Source organism: Thermobia domestica, chromosome 1 (assembly GCF_964235325.1).
Source record: "Thermobia domestica chromosome 1, izTheDome1.hap1.1, whole genome shotgun sequence".
NCBI lineage: Eukaryota > Metazoa > Arthropoda > Insecta > Zygentoma > Lepismatidae > Thermobia > Thermobia domestica.
In genome coordinates, this window is record NC_137454.1 from 122,776,785 (window position 1) to 122,803,820 (window position 27,036).

General features: G+C 35.8%; 1 protein-coding gene across 3 annotated transcripts in view; it reads right to left on the reverse strand.

Moving 5' to 3' along the window:
• The window catches only part of Ranbp16 (Ran-binding protein 16), a 162,310-nt gene that overhangs the window by 91,386 nt on the left and 43,888 nt on the right, over nucleotides 1–27,036 (reverse strand). For all 3 annotated transcript variants that reach the window (XM_081762955.1, XM_081762956.1, XM_081762957.1), the window contains exons 9-13: nucleotides 25,099–25,292; nucleotides 19,959–20,064; nucleotides 14,559–14,676; nucleotides 11,150–11,241; nucleotides 843–987 (exon numbers count right to left, since the gene is read on the reverse strand). In XM_081762955.1, the coding sequence (XP_081619081.1) occupies nucleotides 843–987; nucleotides 11,150–11,241; nucleotides 14,559–14,676; nucleotides 19,959–20,064; nucleotides 25,099–25,292 (655 nt within the window). The remainder of the gene's footprint in view (nucleotides 1–842; nucleotides 988–11,149; nucleotides 11,242–14,558; nucleotides 14,677–19,958; nucleotides 20,065–25,098; nucleotides 25,293–27,036) is intronic.

A 27,036-nucleotide genomic window follows, 5' to 3' on the forward strand; every position in this document is an offset into this window, starting at 1 on the left:
GAAAAAGACGTTCTGTCCAAAAGTATTACTGCTCGCATTATAATAGCTCAGGTTGACATACACATGGTTCAATTTCAATCATACTCTCCATTAATATCTACATTTAATTGTTTGTCCAGTAACACCCGCGTTTACTATATACATTTCAAGATTATTTGCACACCAAGTTGACGATGTACACGTCTAATAATGATCCATGCTATGTTGATAATGACGGAGAACTGTCGGATTCACCTCTACGTACTTAAAACAAAGACCATAAGCATGGAGCTAAAGCATACCACATTATCACCTCTCAGAATAAGGGAATTGTGCAACTCTACAAAGAAACTGATGTTCTATGTATTGAGACTACAAAAATTTCCTGAAAAATTACATGAAATTTAAGTACATTACTACTAAGGACTATTATTCAAACCTATTACAACGGATACACGAGACAATGAACTTAAAAAAAAAAAAATTCAAATGGTATTCTCTTGGCTGACAATGCTCCTGCTAACAAAGCATCAAAAGACAGTTTGTAAGCAAAATATGGACACGTCGGATTACAATATCTAGCTTATTTACCTAACCTAGAACGTCAAGATTTCCTTCTCTTTCCCAAAATCAAGTAATAAATGTCACGGAGGTATTTTCCTTCTACTAAAGAAGCAATTTTTACTGCAAGGGATTCGGTTTCAAAGCACAAGTAGTACTTATATAAGAACCTAGCTCAGTTTCTTCATAAAATAGTGATAAAAAAAGTCGCACTTCTCGTAATATCACTAGCACTACCACTAACGATTAAGCATATACTAATATACTACTCAATACAATGCAGCATTTTCTATTGTACTTACAGTATGATTGTTGAGCATGAACTGAACTTCCTCTAGCTTCACTAGCTTTCGTACGCTACTATATCCTACAGAAAGATCGTTCAATAACTGAAGTGTTTTCGAAATTATTTGTTCGCTCCCACCCCAGTATTTCAAATTAGTTATTCTGAAAAAAAGAACGGAAAATTATGAAGAAATCAGTGTTGTTTGCAGAATGAAAAGAAGCCTACATTTTTTCAACTCAAGCTGTTAATATTTACATGAATTAAAATAATAAATCAAGTTTACAATATACTAACCACCACCGGAACTTCAAATTCAGCTCAAGCAAATTAAGTTTAATATTACGTATGTTCTTGGTGTTTTAATATTTCTTCCAGTACATATTTTAGACAGTTCTCTACGCTTAGCTAGGTGAAGTGACTCTTGCTACACCAACTATTTTTCTATGTAAGGCATAACGTTTTAAACTCAATACTGAAAAAAAGAAATAACATTAAATGCTGCAGTTAATAAAATCACCCTATTTCGCTTAGCAACGTCACGCCTTAACACATGGGCTAAGGTAAAAAGTAAGGAAAGGATGGATGAGAAAGATGCTTTACGTCCTGTAGATTAGGGTGGAGCAAAAAAATCAAATTTTCGAGTATCGAATTCTACTAGGGCTCAAAAGTTGCGTATTCGCATGCTAATCAATGGCAAAATAACGAAAAAAAATCACACTTCGGATCTTCAGTTCGCGCAAACGGCCTAAAGTTTGAAAAAAAAATACCAAAAAAACATCAAAATTAAACTTTACGCGAAAGAATCAGATTTTTGAGTATCGAATTTTCTAATAGGGCTCAAAAGTTCCTTATTTGCATTCTAATTAATGAAAAAATAACGAAAGAGAACACACTTCGGATCTTACGTTCGCGCAAACGGTCTAAAGTTTCAAAAACAGAAAACAGAAAACTCCAAAATTTACCTTTATGCGAAAAAAAAATTTTTTTTTTTTTGAGTATCGAATTCTAAATGGGCTCAAAAGTTGCGTATCTGCGTGCTAATCAATGGAAAAATAAAGAAAATAATCAGACTTTGGATCTTCGGTTCGGCTTTTTTTTTTTTTTTTTTTTTTTAATGACAAAAAACAGCAAAATTTACCTTTACGCAAGGAATATACAATTACTTTTTTTATTATTATTATTTCTTTATCGTCTAAGTACTTTATTTTAGTTGTGTAATAATTCGTTAATGTGAGTAATTTTATATGATTTTGCAGCTCTTCGTCCATTTGGCAACGTTTTCTTTCTTTTTCATGAAATGGTCCAGAACTCCTTACAAGGACGTGACTGCAATTCGAGTTCCACACACATTCTACTAAACTCTCGTAACAATTAGGGTGTGCTAAATTATGTTGATTTAGTCAAGTACGTTGTCTTAAATTCAGATTTTTAAACAAATTTTGGCATTGTGAGTCTCGAGAGCAAATTTGCTCTAATGTAGCTATCTCTGTTTTCTTGTCCGTACACTTTTCCTGCAGACTCAGTGACAAATTTGACACATCTTTCAACTTCCTGGGTATGGCATGGAACATTTAAGAAGTCAAACTCATGAGCAGATTTGTCATGCATAAGTGATAAGATAGTGTCTGGTGTCAAGCTTTCGTGCACTCGAGGAGGCCGACTGCTTATATTTCCTCCACTCTATCAGCTCACTGTAGTGCGTGGCATCAAAATTTACTGAAGTTGCTACAAAAGTTCTAACAGATTTCAACTTCGGATCTTAATTTCTTGCCTCTAGCACTCTCCCGTAACAGAACTCTCGTGCGTGTTGTCTCTCATACACTGTTATAGCTAACAATAGGTTTTTTGGATGACAGAAGAACGCGTATCTCTAAATCATAGGATCGAGAATTCTTCTAATGTTGTTTGCCGAATGTCAAATTGTTTGAACTATCTTCAAAATATGTTTAAGTCCTTATTTCACTGACTGGTATGTCTTCATGTCGAACCAGATAGGAAGATATGTCTTTATAATGTAGGTTACAAGCACTTTGAGTTCGTTTGTAGAATTTGTTTGAGAAACGTACAGCCGTAAGACCAGGTTTGCACATATCAGCCATCGGAAGTATTTAAGAGGTCCAGGATCTCTTATAGCCACATCTAGAGCACACTGCCCTGTCTGAATTGCTCTGTTAGAACTTTATGGCAACTTCAATAAATTTTGATGCCACGAACTACAGTGAGCTGATCAGATTGGAGAAAATGTAAGCAATCACCCCCTCCAGTGTTCGAAAGCTTGATAACAGAAACTATCTTATCACTTATGCATGACAATCTGCTCATGAGTTTGACTTCTTAAATTTTCCACGCGATACTCAGGAAGTCGAAAGGCGTCAAACATGTTACGAAGTCTGCAGGAAAAGTGTGTGGACAAGAAACCAGGGGTGGTTACATTAGAGCAAATTTGCTCTCAAGACTCAAAATGCCAAAATTTGATTAAAAATCTGAATTTAAGACAACGTACTTGACTAAATCAACATAATTTAGCACATCCTAATTGGTACAAGAGTTAAGTAGGATGTGAGTGGAACTCGAATTGCAGCCATCTCCTCTGGGCCATTTCATGAAAAACAGAAAAAAACATTGACAAATGGGCGAAGAGCTGCAAAATCATTATAAAAATAAAATGTATAAAATCACTCGCATTAACGAATTATTAACAACAATGCCCTCGCACAACTAAAGTAAAGTACTTAGACGCTAAAGAAATTAAAAAAAAGGTAATGTCTATATTCCTTGCGTAAAGGTAAATTTTGGTGATTTCTGGTATTTTTTCAAACTTTAGGCCGTTTGCGCAGAGTGAAGATCCGAAGTGTGATTTTTTTCGTTATTTTTTAATTGATTAGCATGCAAAATCGCAACTTTTGAGCTCTATTAAAATTCGATACTCGAAAATGTGATTTTTCCGCTTCACCCTACTATAGATATATGTGAATCGGGAATTTTCCGATTTGTGAATACAAAAATACGGACATTTCGATTTTACTGAAAATAAGTGAAATCATTTAACTAAAGGAAAACTACATATTACAGTACATCTATAAACAATAATGTCTACATTGAAAATAAAATTTTACATCCATAAAATTAGTACCCTGAAAGTTAACAGACTAATCTGTTTATGTTATTTAAATGCCCATAACACTAAAATGATTTTTTCTTTCTTTTTTTGTACACTTAATATTTGGTTAATTACATTTTACGTTTTCAACTGTCTTAAGCAGTGGAACATTCATGGGAGCTAAGCGGCTCAAGTCTATACCTGTGATTGGCTTTTCAATATAAGGCTTCTTGTCCGGGAATCGAAATAACATATTTCAACTTTCACTCTTCTCCTCACTCACAATTCGTGAACTCACCCTACAGGCCATTTCGATTCTCTCTCATCTGTTTCGTAATCTTTAACTTACCTTTAAAATGAACTACCGCTATTTTCCTTTGTGAGCGTGTAATCGGTGCAATGGTAAGAAAATAATCTATTGTCCGAGTCCAAAACAATAATATGGACAGTTCTTTTTCTTTCCTTTAAGTACGATGCAGACATGAACAAAAGTTTTAAAGTACAAACCATTCGTACAAAATACGAAGTCTGGTAACCCTACCTATATCTAGTGGTATCAGACGAAATAACATCTTTTAATAATGACTCTCTAATATTAGGAGCATTTACAATAGGATATCTATTTTCACAGGAATTATAAATAGTTACCTTGTGCAACCTTATCCATATGGTATTTTAAATTATTATACGTATAAGAAATCAGTATCAATATCGCATTTAACTGAAAATTAAAAATGTTGTGTTCTGTTAATGAAATATTTTCCGCATGCTTGTAGTAGATGTTCACATCTACTAAACCGGTCACAAGCCTTTAGTCCGAATCTGTTCGATTGTGCAGAAAAAAAATCCTAAGATATTTTTTAAGCATTTATTCTTAGATTCAACTGCTAATGACAGGACGGGAAATACCATTAATCATTTATATGTTTGTACTGAAGAGTTCTTTGTCATTTACTAACTAGATTTAAATCCTTAGGATAGTCTGTTTCAATAAATTCGAAACTACGCCTTGCCGTCTAGCCATTTAAGAGGGTGGAACCCCAGATAGAGAATCATACGACTTTTTTAAAATGAATTAAGAGAAAACTACATAAGTCAAATGTTTCATTAATATATTATCGTACCAATTCTAAATTATATTCAAATTACTACCAAACACTCGCCGAATTGTAGATATCCAGTTAAGTTTCCTTTTGATTAAAGGACTCTTTCTCTTCTAATTAAGAAAGCCACTCCGGATCCTTTCAGAAAGAGTACCGCATCGTACACAAACACTTCCAAATATTCTCCCATTTACTAAATACAAGAAACGGAACAAACATCAGATTTTTGAAGATATTTACAGCTAAACAGGAAAAAGCTGAAAATTCTTTATATACCACTCACAAAAGTTAGGGGATCAGACGAAATATCAGACTAGGCCTTTGCATAAGTTTGTATTTGAGTCAGATATAACATAGGAGGAGAACATCATACATGGGAAGATATATTGGTGTTGGAGTTCGAAAGTAATTGTTCACATAACTCAGGAAATAAGAGGGCATATGCGTACCTCTCGAATTGCTCACAAACAGCCAAGGCAACAGTAATTGTTCCTTAGTATGGTGTGTGGTCACCTCGAACAGCCATTACCAATTCGATATGATTATCGGTAAGTTCTTGGGGGATATTGTGGTACGCATCCAGAAGAGCGACCTCTAGCTGTGGAATGGTTGTTGGAAGTACAGGTCGAGCCGCAATTCGTCTGCCAAGCATATCCCCGACATGCTCAATGGAACTGAGATCTGGCGAGCATGCTGGCCACACCATCTGAGTGATATCCTTAGCCTCCAGCATCCCATCCACTAACCGAGCTCTGTTAGCACGAGTACTGTCATCCATAAAAATGAACGAACCACAATGACACCAGCGTAAGGCAGAACAAATGGTTGCAGGATCCTATCTCTATATCTGCGAGCCGTCAAACAGCCATTCTGGATGATATGACGCTCAGTATACTCAACAATGATGATTCCTCCCATACCGTAAGTCCGCCAGCATGATACTAGGATCTTTCTCGCACATATATGGGATTGTTTCGTGTTATTCACTCTAGATCAAAACACGTCCATTGTCACGTTCCGCATTCAATCGCAATTAGTTAGAGAATAAAACATGGCTTTACTCATTGCACCCTCATTCACAATGTTCCTCAGCTCGATCTTCGGTGAACACCATACCGTGCTGTTAATGGGATGCACACCATAGGTCTACGGGCATAGAGCCCCCCTTCAAGAAGGCGATTGCGGACCGTTTCACTTGATATTGTACATCCTGTTGCTGTTTGGAACATTCGCTGCAGCGGAGTTGCATTCTGCCGCCGATTCCGACGGGTTGTTAAGAGATATGATCGTCTCTGGCTGTAATGGCTAGTGAACGGCCCTGCCCCACACTCGTGAAAGCCAGTCCACAATCGGGATATCACATTTCGTGCCACTCCAATGGCTTTTGAACTTCCGCTGTCACTAACTAGCCTCCAACCTTCCGATAGCTTGCCATGCCAGCGATTCTAGCAAATCACGCTGTTGAGCCATTTCACCACGTGAACCTGTCCCGCACTGATCATTCATACTGAACACTGATGATTTCTGGAGCTTGAATGCATTGCAGCGCCACAAATCGCCCTCTGGCAGCACCACATCATCGATCATGAGCATAGGTGTGTAGAACGGACCTTTTTCATGTTGTGCCTTCATGCTACAAGATTGTACTCCGAGTCACCTAACTGTTTTGAGTAAATATCTATCTATCTATCTATCTATCTATCTATCTATCTATCTATATATATATATATATATATATATATATATATATAGATATAGATAGATAGATAGATAGATAGATAGATAGATAGATATATAGATATATATATAAAGAGTGGAACATTTATCTTGATACGCCTTTGTAAATTTTAAACTAATAAAAAAAAATTTTGCACCATGCAATTATCGGCAGGGGGACATTGACATACTCTTCAATTTCACCAAATTAACACTGCTGACTACCCAAGATAAAGTTATATTTTTTCAAAGGGCAGTACATCAGGTTACAGGTATTACTTACCGGTATTTCAAATCTACATGTAAAACGAAAACTTAACAATTTTACACTTAGACTTTGCTCTGTTTCAAATTAAAGATGCTACATTATCACACACATTGAAAAACAACCAAATGTTGAAGGGTTCTCAACAGTAACTACACAAATAACACGGACGGAATAACGCAAACAAAAGTATCTTAGTGTCGAATACTACGGTCATTACATGATGTATTTCAAACAAGCAGAAACAAAGATATAAGAAATTAAAATTTTCGCTTTTCCTCAAAAGACTATTTCGAAAAAAAATACATAAATATCACATACAATTACAGAGATTGTTCAATCTACATTTGGCCAATTTCGACAATTTCGGCCTAAAATTTAGAATAATCCATGGCGTCAGGTCCGTAAGTGCTCGATGTATTTCCCTTGGTTCCTAACAATAGCCCGACAGCGTAATTTCCACTGTAATAGGCTTCTCTGAAGAACTGGGAGGGGAATCTTGTCCCATTCCCTTTGCACAGCTTTCCAAATTTCTTCCACAGTTGTCACACGCTGTTTTCCCAAAGCCCGATACCGCAATCCAAATCCACAATAGCCCATAGGACTTGCATCTGGACATTTAACAGGTACCTCATTGAAAGATATCATCTGTATACCACTTGCCTCCTCCATCTCCCTGTAGAATGCGAGGGACGATCGTGAGGTATGTGATGAGGCCTTGTCCATGTGAATGCACACCAGATTGGCATAATTTCCGTACATTGTTGGAATCTCATGCTCGTAGATCGGCCGCATGATCTGCTCCTCAAAATACTGCGAATTTATTTTGCAGTTCTTCGCCACCTTACGAATCTTCAGTTTACCTCGGTAACAGTAGCCAGTAACGACCATGAACCCTTTAGGGAAGGATTCTTTACAAACACGGACCCACCTTCTGAAGTTCTTGGCGCCTTTCTCTCGGTACATGATGGCTCTTGGTTTGCCGCAGTCGGAAAGGTAAATCCATGCTTCGTCCAGCGTTACGACGTACATCCACCTTTGTTTTGCCAGATGGCGTTTGTACAGCTTCCGGGCGTTACACTTTCGTTCCTTTTGGTGGGCATCCGTAAAAAGATGGCCGCGAGCTTTCATGACTTTTTCCAGCTTGAGTTGATGGTATAACGTCCGGCTCACAGTCCCCAAAGACACGTCAAGACGATTAGCCATACACCTTTGTGTTGGCGGATTTTCTTGCATTGCCATTTTGCGAAGTTTCCTCTGTATGGTGGAGGTGGCCTTGGTACATACCCGCTTCGTAGGCAACTTTGTTGGTGATCCAAATGGTGGAGCTTCGTTGCCCTTGTACTTTTTAATAACATTTTTTATTCCACTTAAACTGATGTTGCAACCATTCTTCTTGCACTGCTTTCTAATGACAGAAACACTAAAGTGGGCGTCATATAGAGAGCCGCAAAACAACCTTCCCAAAACCGGCTTAGTTTGGGCGGCATTTTGGTCACAGAGCGTAAACCCACACACTTGGAAACAAATTTAACACAGCACTCAAAACAATGGTCCAGTTTTGTGCGTTATTGTCGTCCGCGCTGAAAAACAACTCCGTTCTCAGGAACCCACTGCATAACACTGCAGAACGCCACGAGCCAGGTCGGGTGAGTCCGTTCTGCCCGGGAGGGGGAAGGAAGGAAATCGGCCAAACGTAGGCTGAACAACCTCTGTATGTAGACGGTTTTCAATAGATATAAAGATCAAAATCCGTTTACAGCCATTTTATATCTCAAACCATTACGGAGGTACGAAACAAAAGTGTTGAATTTGATATATTGCTTAAAAAGGCATATTTGTTGGAACTTTTAAAACGCATTTTGATTCATTTTGCTTCTATGACATTACAATAATATTTTTGGTAGGTGTAGCTACAACGATTCTCTTAATTACATAATTTTAAGCAATGTTGCAAACTTTACCAATATTTACGAAATCTCCTAAATGGTTTGAGATACCAAGTTTCTGTAATCGGCACTGTAATCTTCATATCTATTGAAAACCATCTATGCAGTTGGATGACATACTTATCTAAGCAGCACTTCGAAATAAACACTTTAAAAAAATAATTTTTTTGTTCCTAGTCACTCAAAATCCGGCATATCACGATCATATTATTAGACACTAAAGTACTTTGGATGTGCATTGCTCCGTCTGTCTCACTTGCGTTGTTATTATAGAGGTCACCAAAATTTTGATGTTCGTGATACTGTAGTGTCCCTAGTTCGCAACACTGACTAAAATATTTGGTATTGTAAGTTCTGATTTTACATGTAGATTTGAACATAGCTATTTGAAACAAAAAAAAAAAAAAACTTGATATTGGGTTGGCAACATTGTTAACCTGATGGTACCATGAAGTATGTCAATATGTCTGCCGATATTTATAACGTACAAAATTTCAGCGCTTTTTGTGTATTAGTTTAAAGGTTACAAGAGCATATTATCAAAATAAATGGTCAACCTTGTATGTATAAGCACTCCTCTCCATCCTGTTGTTTCCAGAATTTTTCAGAAGTACCCCTACTCTGGTTTCCCAGTTTAAAAAAGAGGTATCGTTTATTGACCCTAAGTTATGTTTGACTGACTTAGTACTGAACCTAGATAAGACGGGACCTACTGCTTAACGAAATTCGAAGCACTCCTTAGGGTTTTATCAGAAAACTAGTCCCCTTGGGACTGAAACCGTGTTACCAATTGAGGTTGTTTGTGAACTGCAATGAGAACAGTACCGATATAGGAAGGAGTAAGGTAGATGTAGTGGAGACCCTTAAACTTAAAAGAGTTCGAAATATAATGCGAGGACGAATCAATTTGTAATGTACAATTTATGTAGAAGCTATAATAGGTAACATGAATAATATCTACAAAGTAAAGGCCCAATATTAAAGCTGCTTTTCAACATATCACAGCCAAGTCTCTCAACACATTTCGTCTTCGTCAAAATATCGTCTTGTGAGAGTATAGCCATCCGCGGACAACCGATTTGACTTCGCCATAGGATTTGAAATGTTGGCCAGCCAAGAATTTCTTTCATCGGGAGAACAAGATAGTAGCCTGAAGATGCCAGATCAGGAATGTACTGTGTGTGCTCAAACACCTTCCACCCAAACTCCTAACAGAAGCAGCAACATAGGGGACATGCATTATCATGATGGCGTTTGATATTTCCAGCACTAACATTTGGGCGTTTGCCACGAAGCACACGACGCAATTTTGTCAATGCTTTTTCATATGATACAGAAATTACAGTGATCCAGGATGTTACAAAATCCATAGTAGAACCGACTGCATACTCCAGAATAAAGCACTAGCACTTTTTTCACAGATTGACTCACCTTGAATTTCATATTTGGTGTGGAATTGGTATATTTCTGTTCCGTGTATGCCCGCTTTGTTTCAGGGGTGCAGTGAATGCCCAGGACTAGTCACCTGTAACGAGACCTCCAGAAAAGCATATCCTTCAGTGTACTGTGCCATGCTCCACGCATATCATCATTCACTACACCTTACGGGTATCTGTAAGATTCTTTGGCACCCACTGAGCACTCGTTCACTTAATTTTTGATCATATACTGCCTCGTACGAAATGTTAAACATATTCAAAGATTGAATCAACGGGCATTACAAATTGCCTCTTCAATGGCCGTGACATTCTGTTCGCTTGATCTTGTTACTGAACGTTCGGTACGTGTCAAACCCGCAAGGTTCACATGGCTCTGTTCAAAAAAATTGAACCACCTGGAGACGTTGTTACGGTTCATAGTCTTACCCATATACACACACCATGACCCTATGAATGTCACTCGCGTTTTGTCTTTTTACCCACAACTCTCTGCCTTTCACAAGCAGACGACTGTTAATACATCGCCATCTTTGCTCAGTAGTTCATGCTTCTGTCGCTAGAGGTACACTTGATAGAACAAATACAGACTAGAATGCTAACTTTTTAAGTACTTCTCTTTCAATTCAGTATAATATCGCGTGAAAAATAATAATATACATTACTTGTTGATACGCCCTCTAATTTCATATATTCTTTCTTACAACGTAATTGTACATTTGTTACAATTGCAAATCCTAATGAATATACTTACATTTTCCTTATAAACACGCTAAGCACCATAGATTCGTCGCTTAATCCCAATACTTCCGATAATCTACGATATACTTTGGAATTTTTTTGAACCTAAAATAAAAATACACCAGAAAAATAGGTAAGACTATTATCTGAAGAAAATATAACTAAATAAAAAAGTATTAACGCTTATGTAAGATCCAACATCGGTATTTTAGTATTGTGCCACAGTACTTTTGTGTAGCTTACTACGAAATTATCGTTCCGACTTCACGAAGAATAGAACCACAGACTACAAGTTTCAAAAAAGTTGCAATTTCAACAAGGTCATACAAGAATTCGCATTTTTGGTATTATGCATATTTTAATTCGTATTGTATTTTATTTTATTTTATTATTATTATTATTATTATTTCGTTCAACGCCACCGAAATTCAAGGCACTATATCTAAATTATTTCCATTAAAAGGAAAGTTTTCGGGCTGATGTTTATACCAGTTCGTCACATTTATTGTCCTTCGGAATATTATAATTCCCAAAACTGTTATATTAGTAGAAGCTTTTACATCTGCTGGTTCTCGTCAAACACGCTCGAGGGATTAAACCCTAGCCATACCGTTACATATTATTGTGCATTTCTTCTCAGGAGAATTCTAAACCACTTGCAATTTGCTGTTACGGTAATAATAATAATAATAATAATAATAATAATAATAATAATAATAATAATAATAATAATAATAATAATAATAATAATAAATGTTTCATAATAAGATATATCATCTATTAAATTCGTATTATTTAATTTTCTAAATTCAACCATTTCTTAGTCTCTTTTTATGACAAACACATTATTTTTTCAAAACATTAGTTACGATCGACTCCCGCTCTCTGTTATTCTCTACGCATTACAGACCAACTTTCACACCCATACAGTAAGACATTAGAAGGCTGTGACATTAGATTTGATCGTATTCTGTTCTATTTATGTAAATATAAGACAGACTTATATTTACATAAATAGAACAGAATACGATCAAATCTAATGTCACGGCCTTCAAAAGAACAAGGGGAACTGCCAGTAAATATATTTTGGACATTATTCTATACCCATCATCAAGACGAAGACGAAAATTACATTGAGGTATAAAAAAGCAGAAACACAAATTAACAGTTACATTTTTTTCTTTAAAGTTTACGTTGCGAGGGTACGGAAGACGGTGATGATGATAAACGGAACAGTGGAATGAAGAAAGTACGAGGACAGGGAAAACACCGAGAACACTAACAAACACTAACATCACTCTGTGCGAACTGGAATCGAACTAGAGACCTCATGCACCAGAAATAAATGTTCTACTACTGAGCCACCGCAGCCCCAATTAAATACAGTACTTAAGAAAGACTTAGACTTCAACTTAACAAGTCTTGACTGCCATGTGTTGGGTCATCGAGAAACGCCAAGTCGCAGTATTTAAGTATAATATTTTATTTATTCCCCTGTAACCATTTTTATATACCTCAATGTAACTTTTATCTTTAAATCGACACATATCAAGTTACTATCTCTTCAAGTGTGCAATTTTTAGTTATCCTTGTGACTCTGTTTAATATACTTTGATATATTTCTTTAAATTTTTTCCCCTTGTCCTTATAATAAGTATTAGTGTAGCGTTCAATATATTGCCTAGTGTGCTATAATCACCTTTCCAAGCCTACTGGCAACCAAACCATGAGGACACTTTACAAAATATTTATGGTGTATTAAAATATGCCAAACATAGTAACTGATAAATTTACTTGACCCTTGAAAAGAATCAATCAAACAAACAAACAAACAAAAAAAGGTACTATAACATTTTTCACTGTTAATTGTGTTTTTACTTGTTACTACTATTCTTGAATATATATAAATTTATGCATTAATAACAATTACGATCTTTCAATGCATACGGTCTCCATTTGTTACCATGTACTCTTCGTCTCCGAACACTTCGTAACCATTTTCCTTACACACCATACATATACATACATATACTTATCAATTTAATGAAAACCTTGAAGAAAATGCCATTTACCATATTGATGAGACGTTGGATCACCTTTCGTCCTCAGAACAGCTCTAATGCGACGTGCAATGGAATTGCAGACTCGAGAATGGTAACAATTGGAATATGACACAAGTCGGCGTACAGTGCATAATTCAGTTCCGGATGCAGGCAGAAATGTGCATAGAATTAATGACTCCAAACCGGAGCACAGTTTAATTATCTTCAGGTTCGGGGAGATGTTCAACTTCATCCCAATGTTCCTAAAACCAAGCCGCAATAGTACAAGCTGCATGAAGGTCGCATTATCATCCTCTAATATGGGATAATTGTCAGGAAAGAACATTTGACCCATAGGATGCAGATGGTCCCCTAAAATGGCAAAATAACTACATACGGTGACGTGACTGAAAACCAGTATATTGTGGTCAACAGCATCACAGAGCCTACGCTATGTTTTACGGTAGGCGGAGACACTGTGGATCATACGTGGGCATCCTCCACACACAAACACAATCCGACCAATTTGCAAGTTTTCAGCCATGCGAGCATTCTACAAGTTTTCAGCCATGAGTGGTTCATGTTCTATTTTCGCAGCATTACTGGCGTCGTGGCAAAGTGTTATGGTCCGTCACTAGCGGTCCAAGTTGCATGTTCGCAGCACCATTGGCGTCGTGCTAAAGCGTTATGATCCCTTACCAGCGGTTTCGCCTGTCCAACTCAATTCCATATGTCCATTCCAATTTATTACGATTTCCAATATATTGCAAGTTCTTCAGCACTAAAATTTCAGAACTTTCAATGCAAACCTTGTATTATCTAACATACAACTTCACGAACCACTACTACTTCTTGGTAAGGCTAGAAATATCTCACCGACCATTGTGTGTTTTCTTCTGCTTTTACAGTACTGCAGACGTTCCTCTACGTTTCGTCGACATAATGTTAGTTTCATCATTATCTTCATAATCTGTGGCCTGTAAAACTTCAAACTTATTACGGATATTAAAACGATATTCCTTCTGAGCTTTGGAGTTGATATTCTACCATCAAACCTTATCTATTTACGGTATTCGCCTCCCTCTTTATTACCGACACTTTATATTTGATTTACGCACTCAGAAAGCAATATCAATCTAGATTGAACATGGTTCAGCACGGAAAGGCAGTATCCTATTTAACTAGGACTGTTTCAGATAAATAAGATATTTGGATGACCTGTTATAACACATGAAAAACAAGGAAAAGAATAGTGCAGTCACACCGCAGAAGGCATGACTGAGGAACCGTCTCTCTACAGGTTGAATCAGTTGTTAGTTCACAAAATCACACATCTTATAAAATTACAATAATTAATGGAGCACATATTCCTTTTCTCACCTGGTCCCCAACATATATCTTCCTGAACTGCTCAAAAAAACTGAGCATTGCTAGTTCTAACTTCTCACAACCTCCCTGTGCCAATCTTGAATCCGTGAGATTCATGAGTTGGAGAACTCTGGAAGAAAATTAAATTGAAGAAAGTATGCACAACAGTACATTTTAGGTACCATAACAACAATAAAAGGAAAAAAATCTGCGTATCATCATATTTCAAGAGATGTTATCATCCTTTATACACCTTGCATACCTCTAAAATTTCACTATAACTGGTATGAGTCACTATATCAAAAGTTAAATTGCAAAAATTAATTCTGTAATTTACTTTTAAACACTTAGTAAATTATCAACTCCTAGCAGGCCACATAAGAGGAAACCCATGATTACAATACTTATCGAAAGAGCATTCCCTTCCAAATTTTAAGATTTTGAATTAGCCTCTAAAATGGTATAATTACTACATCTCTGTACTGCTTTTTATCTAGGATACGAAATGTAAATTCTCGAAATTTCAAATACACGACAATTTTCGCATCTTCAATCCTAAGCGTTGAAAAAGGAGAATAAGGCGGGGGGGGGAGGGGAATCGAACAGGAAAGCAATGGAAAGGTAAGTAACATCTTTAGAAATATATCCAAGAAATTGGTTAGGGCATTTTGTAATAAGTCAAGGTATAATTTCCACAAATTATGTAAATATCTATGCCCAGTGTCCTCTTTCATCTTGCAAATTCTGCTGAATTTCACAGTAGACTACGTTATTGCCACTTTCATCCGACTTATTTAGCTAGAAATGGCTTACAGGTGTGAAAAGTGCTAACAACTGAAAAAATAACTGAGCCAATAATATTTTTTTTATATATTGTTGTTACTTTGTTACCTAATAATATAAAATGACAAGCTCAAAAACATGTAAATGCCTAGATCAAAAGAGTTGGATATATCAGCAGTTAGTGCATATACATTACTATTTGCGGCCTATATTTGCATAAGTATTTCATTCAATTCGTAACTAGGAAAGATTTCTACATCTTTGATTTTACCGTATTTACGCAAATATAGGCTGCACTTTTTTGTTCTAAATTTTGGCTTGAAAAATCATGGTGCGGCCTATAATCGAGATTTTTCCCCCTCAGATCATAAATCAGTTTGAAAATGACATGTATACGTATTATCTTGCAGCCTTCAATTTGAATTATTTCAGTTGTAACGGCATATCCAGATTTTTCGTTTTATATTACAAAATCAAGCAAATCTTTTTCCACATCTAGACATTTGCACTTTTGCCCTCGAAATGAACACCAACTTTCCACAGTATTTAAGAGCTTCTCTTCACTTGCACACCACCAACGAAGTTTTTTTCATCAAAATCAAATCTGCGTCCAGCTTCCTGCTTTCATTGTTCCTTTGCATAACTGATAACTTGATATTTAAATTTCGCTGTATAACTAGTACGCTTCTTTCCCATCGTCACTCAGAAACCAAATGTTCAACTTTTCTCGAATAAATCAAATTTGAATTTCCTTACACTGTCGCTTAAATTAGTCACGTGACCAGTACTCCCAATACGCAAAACCTGTTCTGTTGGTGATGAGTCGCCCTTAGTTAAGCGAGAGTTGAAGGGGAAGAAGAGAGATGCAACTCAAAATACTGTCTAATTGAACTTTCTCGTAAATTTAGTAGTGCGGCCTATACACGAGATTTACTTTTTCTATAGTCTTGTGACAAAAGTTTAGGTGCGACCTATATTTGCGCAAATACGATATGTAGATTTTGTCCTAAACGTTAGAAAAAGGTCAGTTATTGAAGTATATATATATATATTGCCAGCCTGGGTTGCTTTGTTTCAAATTGAATATTGATTAAATTATGTAGAGCACTTAGAGTTTTTTTTAGATTGTTTTAGTTAGCATTGACTAACCCTAATTTAATGGCATATATATTGTAAGAGGTAATGGGGATGATTTATTATTGGTTGTATTGGTTAAGGGCCAACCAGAGCCCAATTAGAAATGATAAAGATGATGCTGAGTTTAACCATGTGTATTTAGATAATTTATTAATTTGGTGTGTTATATGTTGTTGTGTAATGTGAACACAGTATGAAATTATTTTGTGTGTAAATTATGCGCACGAATTGTGTTAGCACAGTATTTGGTTGTAATACATACCTTGGTTGTTTGACGGGAGATGTTCAGCCCATGCACTGGAGGTTTCCACTTTTAGAGATAGTAGATGGTTGTATTTTTTATTGTTGCTGGTTTAGGTAGTATTATACTTTTTAAGTTTAATTTTTTTACTTGTAATAGCCTTTTTTATTTGACTTTTGGTATTTTTTTATATAAATAAACTTTAGTTTTTATACGATTAAAACTGCTATTTTGGAGATACGATTTTAGCACTTGGGCCAATTTTTACCCACGTGTTTTTTATATTTTGAAAAATTTTAATTAACCAATTTTTTTAAATCTTGATTTAAACACGATGACACGAAATAATGTTACTTTTTTGATATTCGCATTGTTCGGCGAAAGTGTGTTTGTTAACAAATTCGTTACATAACATTACAAGGATTTGTTTTTAGTACAGTATTTTTAAAATTTAAAGTATATACATAATGTTAAATTAGTACATATTTTATAAACGAAAATAAGACTGAAGTTAGATTTTAAAAATTAACAATAATTTCAAACTACATCAATTTAATTATAAAATATTTATTGTCTTGACAATATATATATATATATATATATATATATATATATATTCCTAGAGTATTACTATAGCTCTTAAAGTCTGCTTGTTCCTCTAATATATGTAGCACTATTCACACGAAATGTCATATAACGTCTCCCTATCTACGATATCTCAAAAAAATATTTTTTGTAACGCCTTTTGAAGTTCATTGGTGATTTTAAAGTAGATTTCAAATTGTGTTTTTGAAACAAAACTATGTTTTAATCTCAGCGGGAATTACGGAAACTGAGAGGCACTAATTGATGTTACTTTCTTAGGTGTGATAAAGATTCCTACGATGGGGTACTAAAGAGTTCGTAAATTCACCTAGAAGGTGACGAACTACAAACCCCCTCGGACATGATTTTATACTCAGATCCTTGTATGTTAACTATGCAAATTCTGGACTCGCTAGGACTTTATTATTATTATTATTATTATTATTATTATTATTATTATTATTATTATTATTATTATTATTAAAGGTAAATGACTGAAGGTGTGATGCTTGACAAACTTGAGACACGGAGCATGTTTTAGTTCCTCCATCTTAATAAGAAATCAGCAAAGCAGATCCCCGAAGAGATTAAAGAAGACTGGGGATGAAAGCCTATCCTATGAGATGGTATCCAAGTGGAAACAGCAATTTCAAACTGGACACCTAACCACCGTGAACGCCACGATTTTTCACTGATAATGCCACCTCGACGGAGAAAGCTGAGATCATAATGGAAGACAAAAGAATAACAATTGAAAGTGTTATGTGTACAATAGATATGAGTTATAGGTCTGCCTGGAATATCATTCACAACCAGCTGTATTTTCCAAAAGTGTCAGTACGGTGGGTGCCACGACTCCTCCCACCTTTCTTGAAGAAAATTCAGCGAGGACGCTACAGAAGAGATATTGCATCGCTGTGAGGTGGATGAAGAGGACTTCTCCGACAGACTAGTGACAATGGATGAAGCTCGGTTTACCTTTATGACATAGAAAGAATAGAAATACCTCCTCCTTTCCAAACCATAACAAAGGCACGAGTGCAGAAGCCTGCAGAAGATGATGCTTGCGTTTTCTGGGACTTTGAACGGTCATCATGACGAATTACCTACCACACGGACAAATTATTACTAGTACCTATTATTAACATCTCCTAGCTAATTTACGAGAGGAACTGATTACGAAACGTCGTGGATTGGTTACAAACGAGGTGCTGCTGTTGGTAGACAAAGCTCATTCCGACTATGTCCATGATGAAGGCAGTGAAATTAGGATATGAAATATTGCCCCACACCTCATACTCATGGGACCTAGCACCAAGTGATTTCTTTCTCTTCTCAGAAATGAAACATCCACTCAGAGAACGCCATTTTGACAATAAAGATTACGTCATTTCTGAGGTTGAACTGTGGTTTCAAGGCCAAACTGTGGACTTTTACAAAGTGGGCTTACGGAAAGTGAAGAACCACTAGCAAAAATGTGTTGCTAGGCACGGTGACTACGTAGAAAAGGACTAATACCATCATGGTGTCAGTGTACTCCAGAGTAGATTTCTTCTAGGTGATTGCACGAATCTTTTGATGCCTTCTCGTATTTTGGTGCCAAATATAACCTTTACTTTTAATAATAATAATAATAATAATAATAATAATATTGTAAAGTGGCCATGTCGTATCAATTAGCTTTATTTGTAGTACTGTTTCTGTTTTGAGGTCTCCTGAAGTCGATAATATAATTAATATAATATAATTAATTAATAAAAATATCCATTATTTGCCCCAATCGCATGTGCTGAATTTTTGTAAATGTATTTTTTATACGCAGTGGGTTTTCGATAAATTCAAGTTGCAAATTTATCGTTTCTCTAGTTAACGGTAATATTCAGGTAACTGAAAAAACCTTCTGCGGATTCGAACTACCGAAAACTCAGCAGAGTTCGTAAAATAAAACGAAGTACTTGATATAGAAAAGTACACCGTTGGTTAGAACTTCGAACAGTAAGAAAAAAGTGTATTCTAAGGGACGTAACAAAAGCAAAGGAAGGACAACACGCTAAATGAAACAAAACATTTAGCATAACATCTAACCGTTATGTTCTGTAGGTTAAAGGAGACGGAGATGGCACTTACAAGTGAATGATAAATAAGCGATAGAACGACGACAGTGACAAGAAACAGGAGACCTCCCATAAAACCCATGGATGCGTTATTCTTCACACTCAAATGCATTAAAATCGAACAAGCGACTTTTCACTTAGGAGAGCCTTCTTACCAGAGAGACACAGTGCCCTCTCCCTCTAAAGTACTAGACTAAACAGGGTTATTCTTACGGCAAAAGGAAAAGATCCATGGAAAATAGTAGCTCATTGGGCTTCTGAAATTTGCAAACGCAATCTGCCAGTGATGGAAGAACAGTAGCTTGACAATAGTACAGCAGATAGTGTAGAACAGACCGCGTAGAAAAAATGTAAGGGAAAACAAACTTTTCAAAATGGTTTAACATGTATCAATAATAATCTCAGGAAGTTATTGTAACAATAATAATAATAATAATAATAATAATAATAATAATAATAATAATAATAATAATAATAATAATAATAATAATAATATAACTAGAAAGCAGCTGGAAATGCATAAGCATATATATTATATTTCATCTTGCATACCTACACACCAATTCTCCATCCATCGCATCATGTTCATCGTTACTGTTAAATGAAACGCGACCACCTATTGCTGAACCTATTATGTACACCAGCCACGTAAGGCGTCCTGCAATAAAATAAACATTATGTAACTTTTTGTGAGATGGTACCATACGAAAAACACATCATAGACATATTATATATATATATAATAAAATTACAGAAGGCTGATCGGGAACCGTGAAAGATTTTGAGAACTGTACTCGCCTCAATAAATATCATATGTCATCATCAGTTGTAAGTCTATTTTAGGCTACCACTACGGCTGACACTCTCCATCGCAAAATTCTCATTATAAGATATTGAGCTAGAGACGGAACATTCTTTTATATTTATATATATATATATATACAGGATGTCTTAAGTCACCTGACGTAGGGTAACTGTTATTAGAGTTACAACAAAACATAAGAGGGGAAATGGAATATGATGTTTTCAAATCCTCCAAATATGATGTTTTCGATCTAAAGTAAAGATTTTTTTTAAAAGCGGACTTGTCATTTGGACTGTACACTCTTTATGCGCCCAATGTTAAATGGAAATGCAATGTTGCCATTTACTTGGACTCACAACATAAGTGAATAAAGTTACTGTTTGAAATTGGGGCTGGCCATCGACATTGCGTAAAAGACGGTAACTTCAAACGGCTCATCCGATTTAAAAAATTCCTTCACTTTAGATTGAAATCATCACATTCGGAGATGATTTTTCCTCTTACATTTTGTTGTAACTGCTATTAACAGAGTTACCCTATGGCAGAGGACTTTTGAGACACCCTCCATATTTACTTTCCAGAGACCGTTTCCAGTTCGCAGACAACGATTTTTAAAACTTTGTTCGAGTTCAAAGGCACAATTTTCCTGAATGTCCATGGCATTAGAGCTCCTTTCCTACTCTATTTGGTGAAAAAATCTGACCCATTTTCTTGCTTTGGGCCTGGATGTCTTAACCATGAGAATACGATCACATGTGTTGTGTTCACGGAAAATTGACACATTCAATATCAGTACATGTTCGTATAGATGTATGAGGTGTTGACTTGATATTTTCAATAATCCTCAGAATCATTGGTTGCTCAGCATTATAAACACGAATTCGTAAGAGAAACTTTCTTTGTGGCTGCCTCCTTCTCCGTGAACTAACGATAATTTACCCAGTCTAAGAACTAACAGATTACACGTGCGTCATTTCGTATTTCTTCACGTGATCAAAATCTTCGCATGTGTCCCGATCAGCCTTTTATCGAAGATGAAGTAAACAATGGAATCGCTAAAAGCTGGTATATACCATCAGCTACTGAACAGGTAGCCACAAATCATTACCCTATTTAAGAAATAAACCACACAGAGAGAACAACAAGCGAACATGAAACCTGGCTTTCATAAAGCCAGCTGTAATAGAAAAACAAGGACATCACTGGCGTAGTTGACGGTCTTGCAGATACATAACTCATACATCCACGACTATTCGTCTACTGCTAACACCTTTTCTTCGATTCTTCTAACTCGTCCCTTCTTGCTCTATCTATTTTTCAGGTCGTAAAAGCATGCTTCAACGTGTAACATTCTGTAACAAAAATTTGAATAGATATTGACGAATTAACGTCTGTACAGGTGGTAATATTGAGAAAGAGCGGAGTCGGTACACAATGTCTTGCATCGTCATTTGTTTCTTCTACGCGTACACCGTATGGAGGCCTGAGTTCAACATAAGAACGACTCTGTGTGTTTCGTGGAAAAAAGGAAAGAAATATATATATATATATATATATATATATATATATATATATATATATATATATATATATATATATATATATATATCGTAATACTTTTTCTAATTTCTTTTATTAACGCAGTTCCATTAACTTGATCAAGATTCGTTACCAAAGTGAGTGAAATTAGCTGTAGTTTGTGTTAAAATCCGACATGGAAGAAAGAGACTGTTTGTGACAAATGGTTCCGAACCACTCGAAGAAAAGTAGTCAGTATTTAGTTATAGTGCTATTAAGATACGCAATTATTATTCTAATTTGGGTATATATTAGCTATTCACTTTCATAGAACTAAAATCCCAGAAAAGTAACTGCGAAACCCGTACGTCTTTGGCTGTAAGCGATAAGAATAGGAGTGAAGGGAAGTCGTTGGCTTATTTTGCTTCTCACAGAGATGAGTTTTTCTTCCTTATCACAATCAGCTGTTTATATCAAAAACTTCCGAACTCATGTTTCAACTGCAAGAAGGAATTCATAGTATTTGAAAGTACTTGTTTAAATCTATGTACGATTTTCGCTTTCAACTTAGTATTGCTTATAGCATCACTCGTCCCTTTTACCTACTAATTACACAGTATTATGTTAACAAATCGAAGGAAAAAATAAGTGTACGATAGCAAAGAAAAACAATAAAAATAAGCAGTAGTAAAGAATTCAAATATTAATCAGTTAAATTATGAGTAAAAATTAGTTTGTTTGCTTATTTGTGATAAATCAGTTGTTACATTTTAGTTCTCAGTTTGTATCTTAAGAAATGAAACTATCCCATTGTTGCTTCCTTGTGGTATGGACCTGTAACTGTATATACTTGCAATTGTGTGTTCTTTCTGAGTTTATTATTTTGGATAGAACATTAGAGAGGGAACATACTTGTGAGTGCATATGTTTGTTAAACACGTCATACACCGGCCACAAATGGCTGATAATATATTCTCTTTAAAAACTTGTTTCTTTCTGACTTACAATTTGTTGTTTGTTCGTTGGAAATAAGTTTTGTTCAGCTCCGAAGATATGAGACGAGAGCTAAAAACATAACTAGAATCAAAATCACAAGTACTAATCAGAGATTAAACATAGGACTTCCGCAGCACAAGGGAGCATGTTAACTATGCAAGCATGAGAGAGCTTTCACAATAATTCTCAATATAATTAAAATTCAACTACTTTCACGTATGAATAAATTAAATATGACTATGTATCTACTGCTAAAAGCTCAAATGAAAATTTATATGCAGTGAAAATCTCGTGTATGCTGAGTAACTTTTAAGCTTAAATATTCATTTACGCGTCAAAATCCTATATATTCTTATCCTGTCTAGGTTAATAGAAATGTGTTCCTGTTATTCACGAAAAGAAAATACAGAGAAAATCACATATACTTAAAATATAAGGATAGAAGTTCCTTAAAAAGCTCACTGATATAAGGCCTCACGAACTGTCTATATATACGTGGTGTGTGAGGAAAGTAATGGGACTGGCAACACTGTACACGAACAGGCACAGCTGCTGCCTTACATTTTTACACGAGTGTTTGAAGTGAAGTTGTGTTTGTGAGATGTGATACGAAACTAGACCTGCAGAAGTTTGAGCAACAATGTGACATCAAATTTTGTGTAAAGCTTGAGGAATTCGCTACTGTGACTTACGAAAAGTTACAAAGGGCTAATGGAAAACATCTACTCCTTTTTCCTGGTTTAATTCAGTGAGTAATGTGAGGAGGTTCCATTTCCATCGAACGTTAATTTCAATCTGAAAACGGAAGTCAATTAAAATAACATGAAATTAAACGAGACACGTGTATTAAGAAAACGATCTCCCGACATTTCTGGTAGCGTGGCACAAGCTGCTTCTGTATAAACTATATGTAAAAATCTACCGCCTGAGAGCGTAGCCGTAAATAACTGATGTCTTAAGCATTTCACTGTTGTTCAAACTTTTTGATAAAGGCCACTTTTTTCAGATGAAGAAAAAGAAAGAAATCGCTGACGGCAAGGGAGATAATTAAATAGTTCCCATCGAAATCTTTGAACTGTCTCAACAGTATGAGCAACTGTGTGTGGGCAGGCGTTGTCATGGATTAGAACTATTCCAAATCGTGGCATTCTTTTTCGCAAATTTTGGATGGCCAGATTCTTCAGTGTTTGACAACACATCTGCTCTAACTGATCGTTCTGGTTCCATGAATAAAGAATCTCATTTTTTTGGTCCCAAAACACGGTTGCCACGATTTGGTGAATTGATGGTGTTTGTTTGAATTTCTTCGCTTTGGGAGAACCAGAGTGCCGACATTGCATTAGCTGCTACTTCGAATTCTGGTTTCGTCCCATGTCACTACGTGAGAAGTCATCATCCTCCCTCCAGTGAGCCAATAAAATTACGTGCAGTTATCGTTCTTTGCTCTTTGTGAGTGACTGAAAGCATTTTTGGCACTCACCTCACACATTGTTCTTGTCAATTACAATTCACAATGCACCGTTTTCGCAGACACTTCTGGAAAATCTTGGCGAGTTCAGTTATTGTGAACAGCGACTGTATCGCATTTTCTCGTTAACGCGTTCAACCAGGTCGTCCGTCTCAATTCTAAGTCTTCCGCCACGCTCATCGTCATGAACATTTGAACGCCCTTCCCGAAACATCCTGCACCATTGCCTGAGCTTCTTTTCATTTATTACTGTCAGTCTGTAAATGGCACACAATTCCTGTTAACTGCATTTTATCCTTTGGTGTTTACAAATGACAGATCTCACTTCACATTTGGCAGGATTTTGTATTCCGGCAGTTATTTCATCATACTGCTACTCGCGAGTATGCAATTCCACTCGGACAATTCTAGCTCTGTTGTCAACACAAAATACTAGGGCATGCTCCTGCGCATGTTCAACTTCATTAGTGTTGACAAAACATCGCTTTTTTTTTTTTTTTTTTAACACGTCTCGTATATAATAATGTCATTTCGTCATATTCTTGTAAAGGTAGTGATCGGTAATATGAGCACTGACATCTTGCTGATAAAATAGAAAACTAAGTCAGTGTTCATTTGTTATAATATATACTCACTATTAGCCTTAGAACGTTCAGAATTTCATTGTAGACTAAATCAAGATGTCGATTTAATTGTCTTTCTTTATCAATCACCTTTTTATCGTTTTGACAATGCTCTCAGAATCAGAATGGAAAACCGATACGTTGATATTATCCGCAAATTACTATGGAGTTTTCTGAAAATTAACACTTTCACTAGTTGTCTCGCGCAAGCTAGGAACACAGATTCTCAACTTTAAATTAGTTTTATTTTATTTTCTGAAAGTAAATGCATCATCAGCTTACCTTCCTGTATGGTAACATCCACCTGTTGTGCATTCGGACTATTTAGTAATTCTTGGTAAGTCCTCGCTGCTTGGTCAAACAGCTGCACTAGAAGTGTACAGGTTTTTTGGTATTCACAACGACCAATAACCGACAACTGCTCCAACTGCTGTTGAACCATTCCCAAATCCTCTAAAGGATCTTCCAAACCCTCCCTGAAAATAAAGAAATAGATAAATGTATCGAAGCGCAATACCAAATTGATACCTACTAAAGAACATATCTATTCTATTTAATATTGATAATGTGAACTGAAACCGTATTTTCAATTACAGAACAATTCACATCAATAGAAAGCTTACAATATACAACGAAAATACACAGCTTTAACCAACTTTTATTCAAACTTGAACTTTACTTTTAAAAGCATTTTGAAGCAAATGAAATGAAAATAAAAATTGATTGCTCCTAAAATTTAAAGAATGTCAGTATTACAAATCTAATATTTTGTCTGATGCTGTCATGCCCACTCATATGATTATTAGGATTAGGAATTATATTTGTCGGCTTTCGGCAACTATGGCCATTTTAGTCCGTCACATATGAAGAACGACGTCCCTACGCGAGCACACTATCGGAAAAGTGACGAAAGAAGGCGGCGGTTTGAGACCTTTATGTTAGGTATCACAAGGGCATTTGCGTGATGTGAATGAGGAAAACTAAAGAAAACTTCACTTAAGAAAGCCGGCATGGAAAGGATTTTACAACTTTCCGATCAAGAGCCACCAACGAGAATCGAAACCGGGACTGCCTGCACCCAGGGCGAGAGCATTAGCGACTACAATACGCGGGGCCACTATTCGTAAGTTTGTGATTTATATTAGAAGCATATCCCATGGTTGTACCTCGTATGTAAAAGAAAAAAGATGAAATGGAAGTAAATGATCATGGCAAAAATTGGTGGAATATAAATGCGAGAGAAAACAGACCTTCAAAAAAAAAAAAAAAAAAAAAACACTATGGACATCATGTTGTCCACTACATACTTGTATCGAACAAATGACTCCTAACATTAAAGATGCGCTATCACTGAGCCACCGTGTCCCATGAAGGAAGAGAAGGACGATGGATAACCTGAACATCTTTTGCTATATACAGTACATAAAACTACTTACCACAAAATAGTGAGAAAATAATTACAACATTAAAAAAGTACATTGCAAGCAGTTTCGTTCAATATTTCATCAAACAAGGAAGGAAAGAAATACGGATAAACAGAAAAATTAAAGAACACACAAAAGGCTGTGAAGCATCCAAATGGGCCCCATGTTGGAATGCTCACGAGATATTGTTACCAGGTTGTAAGCAGAAGGACATTAGTGGAGGAACATACGACTCATGGAAGGAATAGATGGGTAGGAGTGTAAAGCGACGAAATAACAAGACAAAAATGCATGTACGATAACAGGATTGTATCTCCTAGTTTTATTATTATATTTTTATTTTTTTTAATTTTCTATTACTATTTACTTATTATTTACACAATTTCTCAGTTTTCAGTCCTTTTTCCCGGTATCAAGTAAAGTTTCTTTTCATATATTTTTTTCTTTCATAGTGCACCTTTTCAGTGTTGTGATTATTTTCACTATTTTCTGCCAAGAAATTAATTTTTATTCTCGATTGAGAAATTGTTTTATTCCAATTATGTATATATATATTATCTACAACCATGACGTCAACAGACAAAATATCAGGTTTGTGATGACTTTCCTTACTTCGTAAGTAACAGAGGCAAGATCTTTACTATTTATTTTCATTTGATATGCAAATAGCTTCCATGTGCAGTCATTAGCAACATTTTGAAGCATTTTAATTTCTGTCCTTCTTAAATTTCTTGTACTTCCCTTTCTGTAAGTCTGGATTTCTGAAACATAATACAGTGGGGTAGAAATACAGAAA